Source organism: Lontra canadensis, unplaced genomic scaffold (genome assembly GCF_010015895.1).
Source record: "Lontra canadensis isolate GAN:19392208 unplaced genomic scaffold, GSC_riverotter_1.0 scaffold117, whole genome shotgun sequence".
Lineage (NCBI taxonomy): Eukaryota > Metazoa > Chordata > Mammalia > Carnivora > Mustelidae > Lontra > Lontra canadensis.
Genome location: NW_022631111.1, coordinates 705,894 through 723,623, shown reverse-complemented (window position 1 = coordinate 723,623; position 17,730 = coordinate 705,894). Strand labels below are relative to the sequence as shown.

Here is a 17,730-nt window from a genome sequence, read left to right as displayed (position 1 = left end):
AACAGGCTTCTTTCTTTCTATGTGTGGGTACAAAATTCATTTGGGAACAAAACATGACCTGAACTTTCTTTTTTTTTTTTTTTAAAGATTTTATTTATTTATTGGACAGAGAGATCACAGATAGGCAGAGAGGCAGGCAGAGAAAGAGGAGGAAGCAGGCTCTCCGCTGAGCAGAGAGCCCGACGTGGGGCTCGATCCCAGCACCCCAGGATCATGACCTGAGCTGAAGGCAGAGGCTTAACCCACTGAGCCTCCCAGTCACCCCTGATCTGAACTTTCTTAAGGCTATTTATAGTCTATACAGACCCCCACATAGGTGAACATTCATAACTTTTGCTGCAGAAATAATCATTTCAAGTCTAGATTTCACTTGGGCTCTACATAATATATAGTATATGCCTGTTAGGTCCATGAAAGTGTAAACATCTAAAAAGTTGTGAATTCTGAAACACATGTGGCCCCAAAGGGTTTGGATAAGGGGTTGAGGATATCCAGTAGTATGTTCTCTAGTAGGTACTTGGTGTGCTTTTAAGTGCAGAGCCATGGACTGTAATTGTGGGCGAAGCTGGGGGCAGCAGTTTGCAGGACTGAAGATCCACCAGCCTCTAGCAGTGCACCAGGTGTTCGGGTCTCTATTATCCATAAGAGAAATGCCATAGCCACGGTGTACTGAATTATTCGGAAGTCTTTTCTGTTTGGTTTTCTAATATGTTCTGGTTGTGTGCAATTTAGACTTAATACTGCCTTCTGTTTGCAGGGCCTCAGTATGTCCCGGCTGATGTGATGGGGGGCCAGATAGCACTGTCTGAGGAGTGCACTTACCTCTTGAGGGCGTCATTATCTTTCAGGCTCTTTTTTGTGTGTGCCCAATTGAGGCCTCTCTGTTCTTGTTGATCCTTTTTGCTGGAGGGTTTCATGAGCTTCTGCCTTCTGTCTATACCCTCCTTCTGTCTATACCCTCCCAGCCTTTCCTAAAGTCCCATACTACAGAGTCCTATGCTCAGAGGTCATGAGATTTTTAGGCTCATAATGGAGTTCGGTAACACACAAGTGGAGGCACCTGTGTGCAGAGCACTTGTGCACGAATTTTACTGTTTCATCTTCACTATAAGTTCAAATAAGGAGGAAAGGCATTTTTTTCCTCATTTTATGATAGGAGTACTGGACCAGAAGGATCAGGTGAGTTGCCAAAAGTCTCAGAGCCAGTGATGGAGCTGGAATTGAGACCCTGGTTTAATTCACTCTCTTTCAAACTGTTTGCAGTGGAGAAGGAAACCATGTACTGAACACTCTTAAAAACTGAAGGAATCCAGCCAATCACCTGTAGTCGCAAGTGGGCATTGTTCAGTCTTAGGCTAGGAAACCTGACTGGGGACCTCTGCATTTGTCATTTTCCCAGATTTTCAGAGAGTCAGAGAGTCTACCCTGAGCTACAGGGAGAAACAGATAGGGGCTGGTGGGCTTCCACAAGAAGTCCTCCTGACTTTTGTCCCCTCCCCCCAGCCTGCCTGTGTCTCCCCCACGTCCCTCCCTCAGTCCAGCAGTATTTGTGCCCCCAGCTGCTTCCGTATGCTGCAGAGTAAGACCTCAGTCTTGGCAGTGAGTTCTGGGAGGCAGGTTTAATAAGCTTATAAACCCCGAGATGACCCGGGGCATCCTTCCCTCAGGGCCTTTATACCCGGGAAGGTAGTCAGTCTCTGATCAGTGGCCGGAGACAACTCAGTCTGAAGGTAGAGAGGGTTGGGCTGGATAGGGTTCAGGGTCTGAGCCTCTTGTTTTTAAGCTCCTGAATGGTTCCATGCAGCCAGTAACCCTCTGCAGACTCAGATCTGTAGCCACTAGGGGGAGCTTTCCTCCCACTGAACCAAAATATAACTGAGCAGAAAAGCCCCATGTCTGTCAACAGTTAATACCTGCCCTGAGCAAGAATGCCAAGTCCTTCATTTGCTAAGCTTGGAGTTTAGGAAGCAGAGCCAACTAAGCACCAGCCTCTTCCCCTCACAAGTTTCAAATAAATTAAACATGAGAGCCTGATGGAGATTAAAATAAAAAATAAAGTGTGTTGTAGAGAGAGCCTTAGATATGCTGTCAACTGGGTTTGTTAATACTTACCTACCAAACTATCCCATTTGAGCCCCAGCAAAGCTGGCCAGCCATGGGCTTTCCCACTGGGCAGCCACACATCTTGTGACCGGAAAGATGCGTGTCCTAAAGACATGCTGGTCAGAGAGAAGGGATTGCATTAGTAGCCGAGAGCCATAGGACAGTGTCCTTCTATGCCTCGGACCTTCTGGATAATTCACATATGCACTCCCTCTGTGGGAGGTGAAAATGTTCTCTCCTAGGCTTCCCTCCTGGGAGATGGGTGTCCCCTCCTTCTGTGAATGTATAGAGTGTCCATCTTCCCCTGACCATATTTTTTTCTCTTAACATACTGGACTGGACATGGATATTGTGATCCATGGAGCTGTGGGCATGACTATTTCTCTTTTAGCAGCCATAACTTTGGTGCCACCATGTAAAGCTACTTTCCAGAATAAACAGAGTTTTGTAGGGTGTTCTCCAGGGACCATTCCTTAGGAAGCTGTTTAGCTTTTCTCCCTAGATTGTACTTAGTTCCCACCAAGACTGAGAGCACAGAACCTACTAAGGGCAGTGTAGATAAAACAATAATTGCTCTCACTCAGGCCTTTGTTAGCTGTTGGTCTTAAGGGTGTCTGTTTCTTGGGAAGGATTATGGAGCTGCAGAAAGATAGAAGTTTCCTTGTTCCTTGAACAAGGAATACTTCAGGTAGACCCAGACTTGCTGAATTTGAAGCATTTGGTAAGACCCGGGGAAATAGTCTTCACTTGGAGACAAGACCACAGTAGCTGCCGTAACAGGCTAAGGTTATTTTTTAGAAGGGTTTTAGGTGGGACTGTAACCTAAACTATCCACATAAGCTGAGCCAGAGGCCCCCATTTCTCCATATGGCCCCACAAGGACATGCCTTGTGACTGTTTCTCAAGGCAGACCCACTAAATAACCTCTGCTCTCTCTTCTTGAATCTGATCCAATTAGGATGTAAGAAATAAGAACCCGACATCTGGAGATCAAGTATCAGCTGATTAGAGAAGGAAACTGAAGTCTGCCATGGTGTGGACTTGCCCGCAGATTGCTCTATCACTCCAGCTGTAAAAGTGCCCCACCCGGGTCCAGGTGGGAGCAAGGGGAGGATGCTGGCCTCCTGACAGAGCTAGAAGGATGCTCTAGGATCTCAGGGAGCCCCGTTCTTCCCCTCCCTACTCCCTGATGTTTTCTAAGACTGAAGCAAGGTGTTGGAGAGAGATCAGAGTGCCCCCCATGAGAAGCAGAAAAATTCTGCTCCCTGGACAAAAAGAACAAGGACATGGTTTCCCCAAATCTAGGATTAATTTTAAAGTATTAAAAAAAAAGAAAGGCTATGTTTTTATTTTAAAAACTCTTTTATGCAATAGTGAAAAACTCCAAAAATTTTTTTTTTCAGTATAGGGCCCTATGTTTTGTCTTACTATTCTGGGCACCCAGCACAGGGCCTGGTAATATTTGTTGCCTGAATGATATTTAGAACCATTTTTTTAATATATAACCTAGTGGTTCCCAGATCTTTGGAAAAAGTAGGTCAGTAAAACAAAATGTAAAAGAACATGGGGCACTGAAAACTTTCTATTTTACCATGTAAGGATGTTCAGTAATAATTACTACCTCAGACATCACCACAGTTTCATAAAGAAATGGTGTGGTTTAAGGGGCGCCTGGGTGGCTCAGTGGGTTAAAGCCTTTGCCTTCGGCTCAGGTCATGATCCCAGGGTCCTGGGATCGAGCCCCACATCGGGCTCTTTGCTTGGCCGGGAGACTGCTTCCCTTCCTTTCTCTCTGCTTGTCTCTCTGCCTGCTTGTGATCTCTGTCTGTCAAATAAATAAATAAAATTAAAAAAAAAAAAAAAGAAACGGTGTGGTTTAATATAAAAATGATAGGGAGAAAAACATTCTGGAATAAAGCCTGAAAGCAGTATTGTGGCCTCAGCCACATGCATACACACACATCTAAATTGTGCTTATTTTTCTCATTTTGCAGGCAGCCAGGAGAAGCTTGGTCACGGTCTGGCGCTGAGAAGCCCCAGATTCTTCTGGAATGCCGCCCAGACTTGAGAGATGTCTTAAGGGCCACTTAGTGTGTTCTCACTCTTTGCTGTTTTTTTCCAAACAGAGCACTATCCGAAAAAATCGTCTCAGTCCTGCCAAGGATGAAGTGTCCACACCAGCTGGAGCCCCACCAGATCCAGGGCATGGATTTTATTCACATATTTCCTGTTGTCCAGGTGAGAGCCTCTTCATGGTTTCTTGTCCTCTGCACGTCAGAATCCCCACAGCGGGTCTGGCTGTCAGGCCGCCTGGCCTAGGTCTTGGACCTCATGGGTGTGGTGTGGAATTGGTGGAGCCCGGCAGGGTGACGCTCCCTGACGGCATCCTCAGGAGACAGTACTCCATCCCTTCCACTCTGGTTTCACCATCGTCTGTCGTGATCTTTGAACGTTCCCATTAACTGGTTTTCATTGCCCTTTTGGTAAAGATAGAACTCCATAGCACCCCGTGCCCTGGACCTGTCCCACCTGTCGAGCCTGACCTTATTCTGTGCTCTTCTTTGTTCTTTCTGTTCTAGCTTCTCTCACTTTCTTTCCGATTTTCTCATACGTATTATTATGCTTCCTCCTGTCACAGGGCCTTTCCCTCAGGCTGCAAGGTTCTTCTCATTTCCTACTTAACCCATATTCATCTTTCAGATTTCAGTTCTACCAAACCTCCTCAAGAAAGCTTCCATTGACCCCCTCCTAATCTAGAACAGCGTCCTTTGCCGTATCCACTCCTCCTGGCCATATTCCTTTCCTTCGTAGGAATCTTCCTTGCTATAGTTTGTAACCATTTCTGCCCCTCCTATCAGACCATGAGCTTCTTGGGGGCAGGCACCATAGCTAGCTGCCTTGCTTACTGTAGTGTCTCCAGCACCTCGTGGAATGTCTGGCACCGTGTCGGCAGTTAGTCTTTATTTGATGACTGGATGTCTAATGGGAGCTAGTTTCCACCCTGGCTGTTTCCCAAGGCTCTGTGATTAAGTGGCTCACGCTGTACAACCCCCTACATCCTTGCAGTCTGGTGTCTCAGCCTCCTCCGGGCACTGTGAAGAGGAGACGCAAAGGGCCTGCTGTGTGAACAGCGCTTTGCAAATGATCCTTATAGAGTTCTTTGAAGCACCTATTATAATCCCAGTCATTATGTCTGAGGCAAGGAGATACAGAGAGTATCTGTATGAGTATGAGCAAAAACTGATTTGCTCAAGGGCAGAGAACTGGTGTGCAGACAAGCAAGATTCCCATCTGAACTCCTTGTCACTGGACCTTATACTGTTCCCACTCTGCCATTCATGCAGCCCCTGCTTGAAGAGTCTTCCAGTCCTGTAGTAAGATTATTATTATTAGTTAATATCTCAGTTAAGATATTATTATTAGACTGGAGACTTCTTGGGTTCAGATCTTGGCTCTGCCATTTAGCTGCATGACCTTGGGCAAATGACTTAACTTTGCATCTGTTAAATAGAAACAGTAACAGTACCTATCTGACAGGATGAGAATTAAGTACATTAATATGTAGCTAGCACTCAGCTGAGGAACCAGCATGTTTTAGTAAGTGCTTTGTAAGTGTTCCACAGTCGTTTCTGGTTTTGTTACTATGTTTGGGAACTTCTCCTGCAATACACTTTCAGTCAAATCCCATGAAGTCTGTAAATTGGAAGCTAAGGCTTTAACTCAGAATTTGATTCATTGGCTTGGTTGGACTTTCTCCCTCTGATGCAGCAGGAATGGTACATGGTCCTTTTTGTGAAAACAGGAAGTAGAGACCCTTAGTTGATTATCACTGAAACTTCCACCACCACCATGCTGTGAAGTTGTTGGCTTTTCCCCCAAAGCCTGAATCTCTAGTGATTCGACCTTACTCAGCCCTAGGGTAGAACTTTGAGTGCAAAACATCTGGTCCAGGTAGGAGAAGGTGATGAAAGGGAAGTGATCTTCTGTCGCTAGTTTGGGCTTTTAGAATATCTGAATGTTCTTTTTTTTTTTTTTTAAGATTTTATTTATTCACTTGACAGACAGAGATCACAAGTAGGCAGAGAGGCAGAGGCGGGGGAAGGAGGCTCCCTGCTGAGCAGAGAGCCTGATGTGGGGCTCGATCCCAGGATCCTGGGATCACGACCCGAGCCGAAGGCAGAGGCTTTAACCCACTGAGCCACCCAGGCTCCCCCATCTGAATGTTCTGTGCTGTACGTTGAATGCTGGAGGGCCTCCTATCTGGGTATGAGAACCAACATTAATAGTTACCAGATTTCTTAATTACGTGCGTCTGTAAAATTTTAAAGCAAAAATGGAGACTGATCTATGGTTGCCACCTGTATCTTGCCAGGCAAGAAATCTTTAAGAGTAACAACTATCAAAATAAACACTCTTAAATACAGAAAACAGACTGGTGTATGCCTGAGGGGAGGTAGGTGGGGGTTGAACAAAATAGGTGAAGGGAATAGTAAAGAGATACAAACTTACAGTTATTGAATAAATAAGTCCCAGACATGAAAAGTACAGCCTAGGGAATATAGTCAATACTATTGTAATAACATTGTGTGGTGACAGATGGTGACTGCATTTATTGTGGTGAGCACTGAGTAATGCATAGAATTGTCGAATCACTATTTTGTACACCTGAAACTAATATAACACTGTATTTCAGTTATACTTCAATAAAGAAATTATAACAACTGTCTTTCTCTGTCATTTCCTAAAAGAAAGGCCTTTTAACCCCCAATCTCAGAATAAAGGCTAGTCCCTTAAATGGAGTACTATGAAAGTATTATGAAAAACTAACCACATACTTGTAGATTTTGCCCATTTTGCTGGAGACCAGTAAAGAACAGTCATCAAGCTAGCTGTCTTGTGTACCTCTAGACGCTCACCACCTGTGCTCACACTCTGAATGCCAGCCCCGAGAAGAATGGGTCTAACTTCTAGCCCCGGTAGTTCTAGGTCCTATATTTTCCTTCCATGCCGGACATGGGAATCCTGTGAGGGTAGGTACTTTGCTTGAATGCTGGGGGCCCGCAGCAGAGCTCGGCTGTCTAAGAGGTTCCCTCCAAAGCCCTTCACTCTAGGACCTCCAAAACGGTGACCGATTCTCTGAATCCTAAGACTCCTTACCTTCCTTATCGTATCACACTCACCAGGATCCAGCCAAGTAAAAAGTCAGTGTAGATCTAACTCATGGAGGAACATCTGAAAAAGAAACAACTTTGAGAGTCCAGAAGCTGCATCTCCCCATCCAAAGAAAAGTAGAGAGAAGTTGAGTTGAGCAGGGAGTCAGCCTCCTTAGTTGTCTTGGGCTGTGATGCTGGGTGAGGTATGGGAGAGGGGCTACGGAATCTCTGAATACTGTCCAATCTTTTGTCCTTGCTTCTGGCTTTTAGTGCCTGAGGTCCTTGTTTGGAGGTGGGGTGAGTGGAGTCATGGAAACAAATGAAACTAACAATAAAGAAATACTCCTGGGGCGCCTGGGTGGCTCAGTGGGTTAAGGCCTCTGCCTTCAGCTCAGGTCGTGATCCCAGAGTCCTGGGATCGAGCCCCGCATCGGGCTCTCTGCTCGGCGGGAGGCCTGCTTCCTCCTCTCTCTGACTGCCTCTCTGCCTACTTGTAGTCTCTGTCTGTCAAATAAATAAATAAATAAATAAAATCTTAAAAAAAAAAAAAAAAAGAAATACTCCTCCTAGAGTTCTTTGCAGCCATCCCCATCTTGGGCAGCGATTTCCTGAACATGTCCTTTACTTGAGTTAGCTGTCCTCTGAGCAAGCATCCCGTCCATCCCTGTAGGAGCACCATGCAGTATGCCATGTGTCTGCTTTCCTTGGTAGCTAAGGCTTGCCAAGTATGCTGCGCTCATGGGGAAATACAGCTACTGTCCATATACTGCTTTCGAGATGTACTAGCTGTCTGGACAGAGCATGGTGACTCAGACAGATGGCATCCCCCTCCATGATGCTCTTTCGTTATAAAGGGATTGCATGAAGAGCCAGGGAGGAGAGGCAGAGGCTGTGTTTCTGTATCCACATTCTTACTCTCAGCACCTGCATCTTCCACAGGTCCTGGGGGTGTGTCTGTGTGTGTTGTCACTAACTGGAGCTTTAAGTGGGGAGCAATGAAGAACAGCTACTTCTGCATATCAGCCCAGTACAGCTAGAAAACAAATAAAACCTGTATGTCCAGTCTTCCGGTGTGGGAGAGACTCTGAGACTCGCAGCCTTGTGCTTGCTACCTGCGGAGCAATTGACAGATCACATGGTTTCTGAGCCTCAGGTTCTGGACCGCGTGGCTGGCATGATATTGTGTGGATTAAGACAGCAAATGCTGGGGTGCCTGGGTGGCTCAGTTGTTTGGGCAACTGCCTTCGGTTCAGGTCATGATCCTGGAGTTCCAGGATCGAGTCCCGCATTGGGCTCCCAGCCCCGTGGGGAGTCTGCTTCTCCCTCTGACCTTCTGCCCTCTCATGCTCTCTCTCTCTCAAATAAATAAATAAAAATCTTTAAAAAAAAAAAAAAAAAAGAGCAAATGCTGTGAGTGTCTCGCTCCCTTGAAGCCTAGGGCTGTGTACTCAACAAGCCTGTCCTCAAATCTGAATTTTTGGGAGGTCGTTGCAGTCAGTGAAACAAGGGATCGTACTAGAGGTTCTCTGAGGCTCTCTTCCCTCTCTCTGGTCTGTGGCGCTGGCAGCACAAGAAAGAGTGATGTTCAGATCTGCCACTAGAACCAGGGGGCTATGTGACTATATTCGTGTTGTGCTTCAGGCATTTACAGAACATTCTAATTCTTAGGATTTCATGTCCTCCCACAGTAGCTCTGTGAGGTGAAAGAAATGATATATTCTCACCTCTACACAGAGGGAAACTGAGGCCTGAGCATCCAACGTGAGGCTTTAAGCCTCTTGCACAGCGGCTCTGCTTTTGATCCCAATGGATCTCAGCATCTCGGACGCCCAACGGGCTGCTTTTCACATAGGACAGTAGGTGTGGATAGTTTCTCATCACTCAGCCAGTTCAGATATTGGGTTCAAGTGATTTGGGTTCACAGGTTGTACCGTCTCTGAGTCGGCCTTTGCCACAGTGATGGTTCATCCCAAACCTCACATTTCCCACCTTTCTTTTCCAGTGGCTGGTGAAGCGAGCTATAGAAACCAAGGAAGAAATGGGGGACTACATCCGCTCCTACTCCATATCCCAGTTCCAGAAAACCTACAGTCTCCCCGAGGTCAGTATTCTCCTTTTCTTTTCTTGTCCAGTGTACATGAGTGTACACTTAGAGACTCCCCAGGGAGGAGTGGAGTAAACTCAGACCTGTCTGCGGGATGTCTGTGCCCCTGCCTGGCCAGCATTGATAGCAGGCCTCCTGGCTCGTCAGAACTGCCTCTTTAAATGGGCACTGGTGTAAAGCTCTGCAGTCTTGTCCTTTTCTCTCAATTTTAGTACTTGAGTCAGAACTCTTATTAAATTATAAGAACATGAGTGTATTTTTTAATGATTGTATAAAGCTTTTTGAGAGACCACCTAGGTCATTGTCTAGGGCATTCCTATAGTACCAGTTTAATAATAACCTCCCCCACTGCGATAATAACACATAGCTATTGAGTCCTTACTACTCAGTCTCAGCCCATCACATGCCTTCTCTTTAAGCTTCATAGCCACTCCTTGACATAAGTGGTGGGGTCCCTGTTAACAGACGGTGAGACTGAGGCTTGGAGACTGGGTCACTTGCCGTGGGTGTCTGAGCTCATCAGGGTTTGAATGAGAACACTTGGCTTCAGTACTACACTCCGTGGTCCCCCTCTTTCTTACCACTGTGGGACCTGTTCTGGAGCCATCTGCAGAGGCCCTGGCTTCTTCCTGTGAACGTTATCCTGCAGGCAAAGCTGTGATGAGAAATCAGTTTCTAAGACAGGTTTCTGAGAAGTCCTGTTGAGTTTCAGTCTTCACATACCATTTGTTTGATCCCTGTGTTTTGTCTTGCAGGATGATGACTTTACAAAGAGAAAAGAAAAGGCCATCAAGACAGTTGTTGACCTTTCAGTAAGTTACTCTGCCCCTGTGTGAGAGAAGGACATAGGTTCATAGCCTCCAAATAGCCCCGTGATTCAAATCCCAAAACCCTTGCCCAGTCCCTCCTGGGATTGCCCAGGTGCTGACCTCAAGTAGGTGTGTGAGGGAGGCCTCGCTTACCTCAGTGTCCATACCTGGACACTGGCATTCATGGGTAGAAAATGCCACAGCCGCTGCCCTATGTTTTTCTTAGTTCCAGTTTTCTGGGAGGAATTTTCCAGATCCATAGTCTTTCCTCATTTGTGCCAGTGGCAGGTGTCAACTTTGAAGAGCTCCTTTGAACTGGAGCTGGCAAATTGAGGTTAGCACCCTATGATGGCTCTGGAGAGGCAGAGCAGCTCCTGAGTTTTGTGTGACAAACTGGGATGGCCTTGGCCACCCACACAGTGGATCTTAACTGTGGAGTCTGCACTCACGCGCCCACTACCCCGGGTGCAAGGGGCAGCAGAGAGCTTTTCAAACCTTTCTGGGCCAGCCCAGCAGAACCTTATTGCCGGCGCACACCCCACCCAGCCCCAGCCTTCCTACCGGAGCTGCTGGGAATGAAGGGGCAAGTTCGCTTCCTTCCAAAAATAATGTGCCCAGTTATTTTGCATTTCCCCCTACTTTAAGAATAAATATGTGGTCTTCCAAGGTGATCACTCTAAAAAGAATAAGAATCATTCGATGATGTGAAGTGCTCATTTAAAACAAGAAAAGTCTTTGTGACTTTAGAGTTGTAATTTCTTTCTTTTTACAATTCCATTTTGGAAATGGAAGGAGTAGAAAACTTTCAAGACAGTTACACTCTGAAGCTAGACACTATTCGCAGATATGGTGGCAGTATCAGATAATAATAACAGCAGGACATGATATGACTTCAGAGTAATTGTTTTCCCCTGATCATGAAATAGTTGTTCTGTTTAGACATCCTTAAAGTTTTTTGGGTTTTTTTTTTAAGGTTGATAGATACAGAGGAACAGAATCAGCCTTAATGTCACAGCACAGAAGCAGCTTCTTTTGATGCTTGGACATATTTCTTCCTTTTTTTTTTTTTAAGATTTTATTTATTTGTCAGAGAGAGAAAGAGAGCACAAGCAGGGGAAGTGGCAAGCAGAGTAGGCAGGAGAGAAGCGGACTCCCCCTGCTAAGCAGGGACCAGGGATCATGATGGGAGCTGAAGGCAGACATGTAACCAACCGAGCCACCCAGGCACCCTCTTCCATGTTTTTAATGTGCATTTTTATACTGAGCTGGAGTCATACTTTGAATATAATTGTGTTTTTTTAAACTTACCAATGTAGTGTCTTTGAAAGCTATTAAGGATTCCTCCTAACTACATTTGTCATGAAAAATAGTAACTGATTTGTTACTAAACTGAAGGCTGTTTCCCTCTCCTTCTACCCTTTTCCCAGGTCTGCCCTTCACATGCCTCCTCAGTGTTTCTTACCTGTTCCTTACCGATGAATCTAGAATCCCAAACTTAAATTGTGAATGGTAACTTACGGATTCAAATAAGGTCCCAAAATAGGTGCCTAATTTCCAGACCCAGCCTTCTAAAACATACATCTGTAGCTGCCACATACTGATTGAGGGCCTTTTATGTGTTTGGCACCTCATTAGGCCTTTCCCAAGCATCCTCTCGTTAGCTCCTCCCCAACACTCAGCGAGTTACATATTATTATTTCTGTTTTATAAATCAGAAGCTTGAAGCCAGAATGGTTAACAGATTCCCTCCATATTTGCAGAATAGGAAGAAGCAGCCAGATTTTGATTTTACATCAGATCTCAAACATGACAGGTGTGGTGCTCCTCCCATTTCCTCTCTTTGCCTGGACTCTGATTTCCCACGAACTCCTGGCACCAACTTACGGCAACTTTCCTGGCTTATTTCAGGCTCTGAGATGTTACTTATCTTGGTCCCAGAGATTCGGAGGCATCTAGAGCAGCAAGGTGTTCTCTTGCCACCTCTTCAGTCCCCTGCGGGATCATTTTCTGTGACTTTCCTACTTGAAAACCCTTTGTCCAGCTAGAGAATGTCTGCCAAGTGGAAACTATCGTGTTGTCTTTCTTCATCTATGAACATAATAACATTGCACCTCAACCAGCAGGCTTTTACTTATTCTTACTTAGATATAACCTCTTCTTAAAAAATAAATATTAAACCTTTTAATATTTTTAAAAAATATTTAGCTTATTCTTGTGGCACCTGGGTGGCTCTGTCGGTTAAGCCTCTGCCTTCGGCTCAGGTCATGATCCAAGGGTCCTGGGATCGAGCCCCACATCGGGCTCTCTGCTCAGCAGGGAGCCTGCTTCCTCCTCTCTCTCTGCCTGCCTCTATACCTACTTGTGATCTCTGTCTGTCAAATAAATAAATAAAATCTTAAAAAAAAAGTAAAATATTTAGCTTATACTTACCCTTATAAGACTGTTCCAGTCTTTTACATTTGTCCTTGGTTATGTAGCCCAGCCATTTTTTGGTGCATGATTTTTTGTTTTAAAAAAGCCTGTATTTATTTGGTACTAGTAACTTAGTAATAATAACAAAAGATGAAGAAATGGGGAAAAATTACAAAGACTAAGTCACCATGATGCCACCAGCCAGGGATAATTACTGATATATATTCCAAGTAGGAAATACAGAGTTAGGGATATCAATACAAAGAAGTAGAGATCCCTAAAAATGGCATTACATTGTATATTCTATTTTGGTTTTTGCTCAGCAGTGTAATTGAGACTGTCTTTCCCCATAGCCTTTTTTACTGGCTATAGATTATTCATTATGTGGTATTAATTTAACTAGCTTACTTTGTATCTTATTTTTTCTTTTGGCCACTGTGTAGGATATTCTTACAGCTAAGTTTTTCCTTTTATCTTTATTTACTTAGGAAATATTGGATGAAATGGATTTGGGTCAGAGGTTATGCCTAAGGCTGTTAGTACCTCTTGGCAGATTGCCAGGCAGAAAGACTGCTGTGAACTTGAATTTCTGCACTCATCACTTTGAGGTTTTCTCTCTTTGTCTTGGCCTCATTTTTCTTCCTCTTGGGGATTACTCCCAGTACTTCGGCTTTCTTCTTGAAATGTGTTACTTCTTGGCTTCTCCATACCTTCTTTTTACAGAGTAGCTAGCTGCTTTGTAGAAGTCCTGCTGATGGGAGGTGTATTTTCAAAGCACGTAAGAAATCAAAACTCTTGCCACCCAGGACAGGTCCCCCCTTACCACCTTCTCCTTTTCGTGTCATCACATAGTTGCTCATTTGCTTCACTTAGCCTGTTGTACAGCTTCCTTCCTCCTTGTCTCAGCCGTCAGCCTTCATATATCTCATGGGTGTGTTCTGTGCAGTGAGGTCTGTTACTCCAGTTACCCTGGAGTAAAGAGTACCTGTGAAATTTTACCCAAAGCTCCAAAAAGTAATTGCTTACTATTCATTGAACACTTTTTGGTAATATTTAGAATTTTGTGTAAGAATAGAAGGGGGGAAAGGACCCTTAGAACTTCCAGTTTAGTTGAAGAAAATGCTTTGCGGAACTGATGGGATCACCTAGGAGACCATGACATTTGAAATTATTACTGCAGAAATGCTATGAGGAAGGCCTTTTCATTCAGTACATAAAATACAGATGTGGCTGCATACATAAAAAAATGTTAGTACATTTTATCAATAATACTATATTAAAAACAGATCTCTTGGGCTCAGTTGGTTAAGTGTCCAACTCTTGATGTTGGTCAGAGATTTCTTCTCTCCCTCTCCTCTGCCCCTTCCCCCCCCAACCAAAAAAAAAAATATATATGTATAGCTATCTTAGATATACATACATAGATATATTTATATCTATGGATATCTATATATATCTTAGCTTAGATATATATTATCTAACTTAGCTCTTGCTGTGTGTCAGATACTATGGAATAATCCTCATAATAACCGTACTTATATCTTTTTTATAGATGGAGAATCACAGAGGTTAAAGTAACTTGCCCCAAATCAGGCAGGTAGTAAGGTAAACGGGGTTAGGACTAAAAGCTTATCTGTGCACGTATGCATTCAGTAATGTTAGTTGCACACTCACCATGTGCCCCATCGCACTGTAGGAGGTGAGGTCAAAGCAGTGAATTTCCGTCAGTAAGGGAATCAAGGGAATTTGGGGGTCTCTTCAAGGAAAAAGATACAACCACGAGGGGGCAGCAGCGCACAGAAGCTATACTGGGGTGATGCTTTGACAGGTGAACTTGTAGGATGGGGCAGTCAGTCTCTCACAGCAAGCCACCATCCAGAGTTCTAGGCGTCAGGGCTGCATCCTGAACGGGAGGGGAGCAAGGGAACCCTCTGGGGTTCCTGGAGATTGTCCAGGTGCCTCGGCAATGTCACAAAGCAACAGCACAGAGATTGTGTAGTCAGAGATCTCTGAAGGAGATTTGCAACAGCAGTTTTGGGTCTTTCCAGGACCAGGGCTTACCCTATCAGTGGTCAGCACATGCAGTTGTATAAAGTATATGACACAAACAGGCTGTCAGTGGCTAACAATCTGCCTATTTGGGCCACATTTGAAATAACTAGATGTATAAAAATTGGAGTTTGGCCCTGGCATGCTTTTGAGCCAGTAGGTTTCAGCCTGCTGTGAGGAAATAAACCTAAGAGCCAAAGTGCAGAAGCCAACTCCGGCCCCTCTTTTTAATACAGTGACCTTCGTCTTACCCAGCAAATTACACTGGAGCCCTGCGGTGGGATGTGTGCTGGTCCTGAAGGAGCAGAGCAGAGCTCATGTGAAAGAGAAGAGAAAAGGGAACAAAGTCTGGAGAAAACTCTCCCTCCCCAGCTAACTTTCCTCCCTGCAGACATGTTCCTCTCTCCAGAAATGGTCGCCATCCATCGATCTCCCATTTCCTTCACTTAGTACCTAGGGGCTTTGTTTCCTTTGTTGTTTTATAAGTGTGAGAATGGAAAGAAGAAAAAAAAAAGCAAATGTATTTGTCCCAGATATAATAACTTTTTCCTACAGGATCTTTCAGGACACTGGTCTTGATGGTGGAGATGTCTGTGGAGCCCTGTTAGGTGAAGCAGACTTAGTTTGTGGGGTACCTGGGCTGAGGTGTGTCTCTGAGAGTTGAGCCCTGAGAAATGTGTTCAGGTCAGCGGAGGCCAGTCAGGGGAATGTCAGTTCCTGCTGACCCACGTGTGGCCTGGCGCACTGGAGCTCTTAACCAGAGAAGGCCAAGTTGGTGGTGGCTGTCTCCCTGCCTGCTCATTATTTCAGAAAGGAGAAACCCTCCGTAATAGTGACTGGTCTGTGCTGCAGACCCTGCCCCAGTGTTGTGCTCTTCCACCTTCCACCTCCCTTCCCTGCCATTTGAAATGTGACTCAGGAATTCTTCTAACCAGTGTCTTGTAGCCACACCCGTAAGGTAGAAATCTGTGACTCTCACAGTGCCAGAGCTCTGCTTTACTAAAGAGTCACTTTAGTATTCTCACCCTGCTCATATGTCCTTCAGCACAGAGAACAAGAGCCTATTCAAGGACTATTAGTCTAGCCCTGGTTTTACAGGTAATGGAACAGGCCCATTGAAGGGAATTCCCAAGGTCACAGAGCTAGTTAATGGCATACCCCAGAATAGACATCAGTGCTGACTTCTGATGCTTTAAAGGGTGACTTAGCAATAGTTTTTTAAGTTGGCCTGAAAACCTCTGACATTTAGGTCCTTGTTATTTAAGCAACCATTGTAATGATCCATATGGCAGCCTTGGGTATACACGGTGGTCTTGTGAGAGGACTCATTTGAGATCACCGGAGGGTGGCGGGAATGCCCACCAGAAGCAAGTGAGTGTATTAGAAGAACCCTGGGACTAGCAGTCAGGGGACCTAGGACCAGGTCTAATACTATTTTAGAGATCTTGGACAAATTATTTAATCTCTGCTTCTTAAGTAATAAAATGGGGGTAAAAGCATCTGCCTTGTCTCTACCTCTGGGAACAGTTATGAAATGCAAAGATGAGGGGCACCTGGATGGCTTAGTGGGTTAAAGCCTCTGCCTTCAGCTCAGGTCATGATCCCAGGGTCCTGGGATCGAGCCCCGCATCAGGCTCTCTTCTCTGAGGAGAGCCTACTTCCCCCCCCGCCCCGCCTGCCTCTCTGCCTACTTGTGATCTCTGTCTGTCAAATAAATAAATAAATAAATGCAAAGGTGAGACGTATATGAGGCGTTTTCAAGTATAAGGAATAATTACACAAAGGCCAACATTGTCACTGTTTCCCAGAATAAAAGGTCCTTGTAGCTGTTGGTTTCAGTATGCTATTGTTTTGGAGTCAGTCCTTTTTTTAGAAGAATCCAATTTCCTGTCTTAGCTCATTGACTCTATCAGTGGTAACTAAGGAAGATAGCAGTTAAGCTCAATTATATAGTACTGCTGTAATAGTAGAGCTCAGCGAGAATTAAATCATATTCAGTAACTGACGTCATGCGGATTCGTTATGTGTTGCATTTCCCCATGAATCTGTTTTACATTATTTATAGCTTCCTATTCATGTAGGCACCAGCAGCAAACTAGGAATTATTTCTGGCAGCAAGTTACAAGAACACTCCAGCGTCATCCCAGACCCTAGACCATTCCTTTTTATTTATTTATTTTTTTACAAAATTGTAAAATTATATGGTATATGTTACAAAAGGATGTTTTTCTGTATGTTTGAAACTTTTTGTAATAAACAGTAAAATACTAAAGTTAAGAATTATCAAGGGAGGTACAGTTCTACTTGGAATAAAAATCCACTCTCTGAAGAAACCGGACAGTGGTGCTTGTCCTCGTGATGTCCAGGTAGAGGCTAGTTGTGATGAGCTCTGGTCGTGGAGAAGAAAAGATCAGGGACGAACAACTGAAATGCCTTCCTTGCATAAATATTTGCCTACTTGCACCCAGAGCCCTGAGCACATTTTCCTAAGATACTATTTGACTGCCAGCTTGACACTCAAGGAGGACATTAATTTGGGGCAGAATGCTAAGTCAGGTCATCTGGGAGTGAAGAACTACATTAATTGAGCACCTACTACACCCCATGTACTTTGTTCAAGAAATATATATATATATATATATATATATATATATACTTTCAGAATTTGTCCTATACAAAATAGATCTATGTTTGTTCTACATTTATAATTAAGTTACATTCTAGTAATTTAAAAAGTCAGTGAAAATTGATAGAGCATCTGTGTTTCTATACACCTTTTTTGGGATAAACCTTAGCCCAATACTTTTGTAAAAAAGTTGTTATCGCTGAAGGTTTTGTAGCTGTTCTTCTTTTCTGCTGTTAAAGTCTAAGAATTGAAATCTCCTTTACCATTTAAGCATTTTTTTTTTTTTAAAGGATTCTGGGTTAAGCTATACACCAGAATTTTTTAACTGGTTAAACTGGTCGCTTAACTGGTTTGTGGCTCTGGGTGGTGGAAAGGTCTGGATATGTAGTGACTAGAAAGTTTGTATTTTTTTCTGGAACATTTTATGGAATAAAATCTGAATAGAAAAATAAACCTTGCTTCCCAGGGCAAGAT

General features: G+C 44.2%; 1 protein-coding gene across 4 annotated transcripts in view; it reads left to right on the top strand.

Annotated features, from left to right (window-relative positions):
• Positions 1 to 17,730, top strand: part of CCDC93 (coiled-coil domain containing 93) — an 86,130-nt gene that overhangs the window by 10,763 nt on the left and 57,637 nt on the right. For all 4 annotated transcript variants that reach the window (XR_004380687.1, XM_032840919.1, XM_032840923.1 and 1 more), the window contains exons 4-6: positions 4,230 to 4,341; positions 9,259 to 9,357; positions 10,116 to 10,172. Coding sequence is in view for 3 of the 4 variants with exons in the window: in XM_032840919.1 (XP_032696810.1) it covers positions 4,230 to 4,341; positions 9,259 to 9,357; positions 10,116 to 10,172 (268 nt within the window). In the remaining variant the exon portion in view is untranslated. The remainder of the gene's footprint in view (positions 1 to 4,229; positions 4,342 to 9,258; positions 9,358 to 10,115; positions 10,173 to 17,730) is intronic.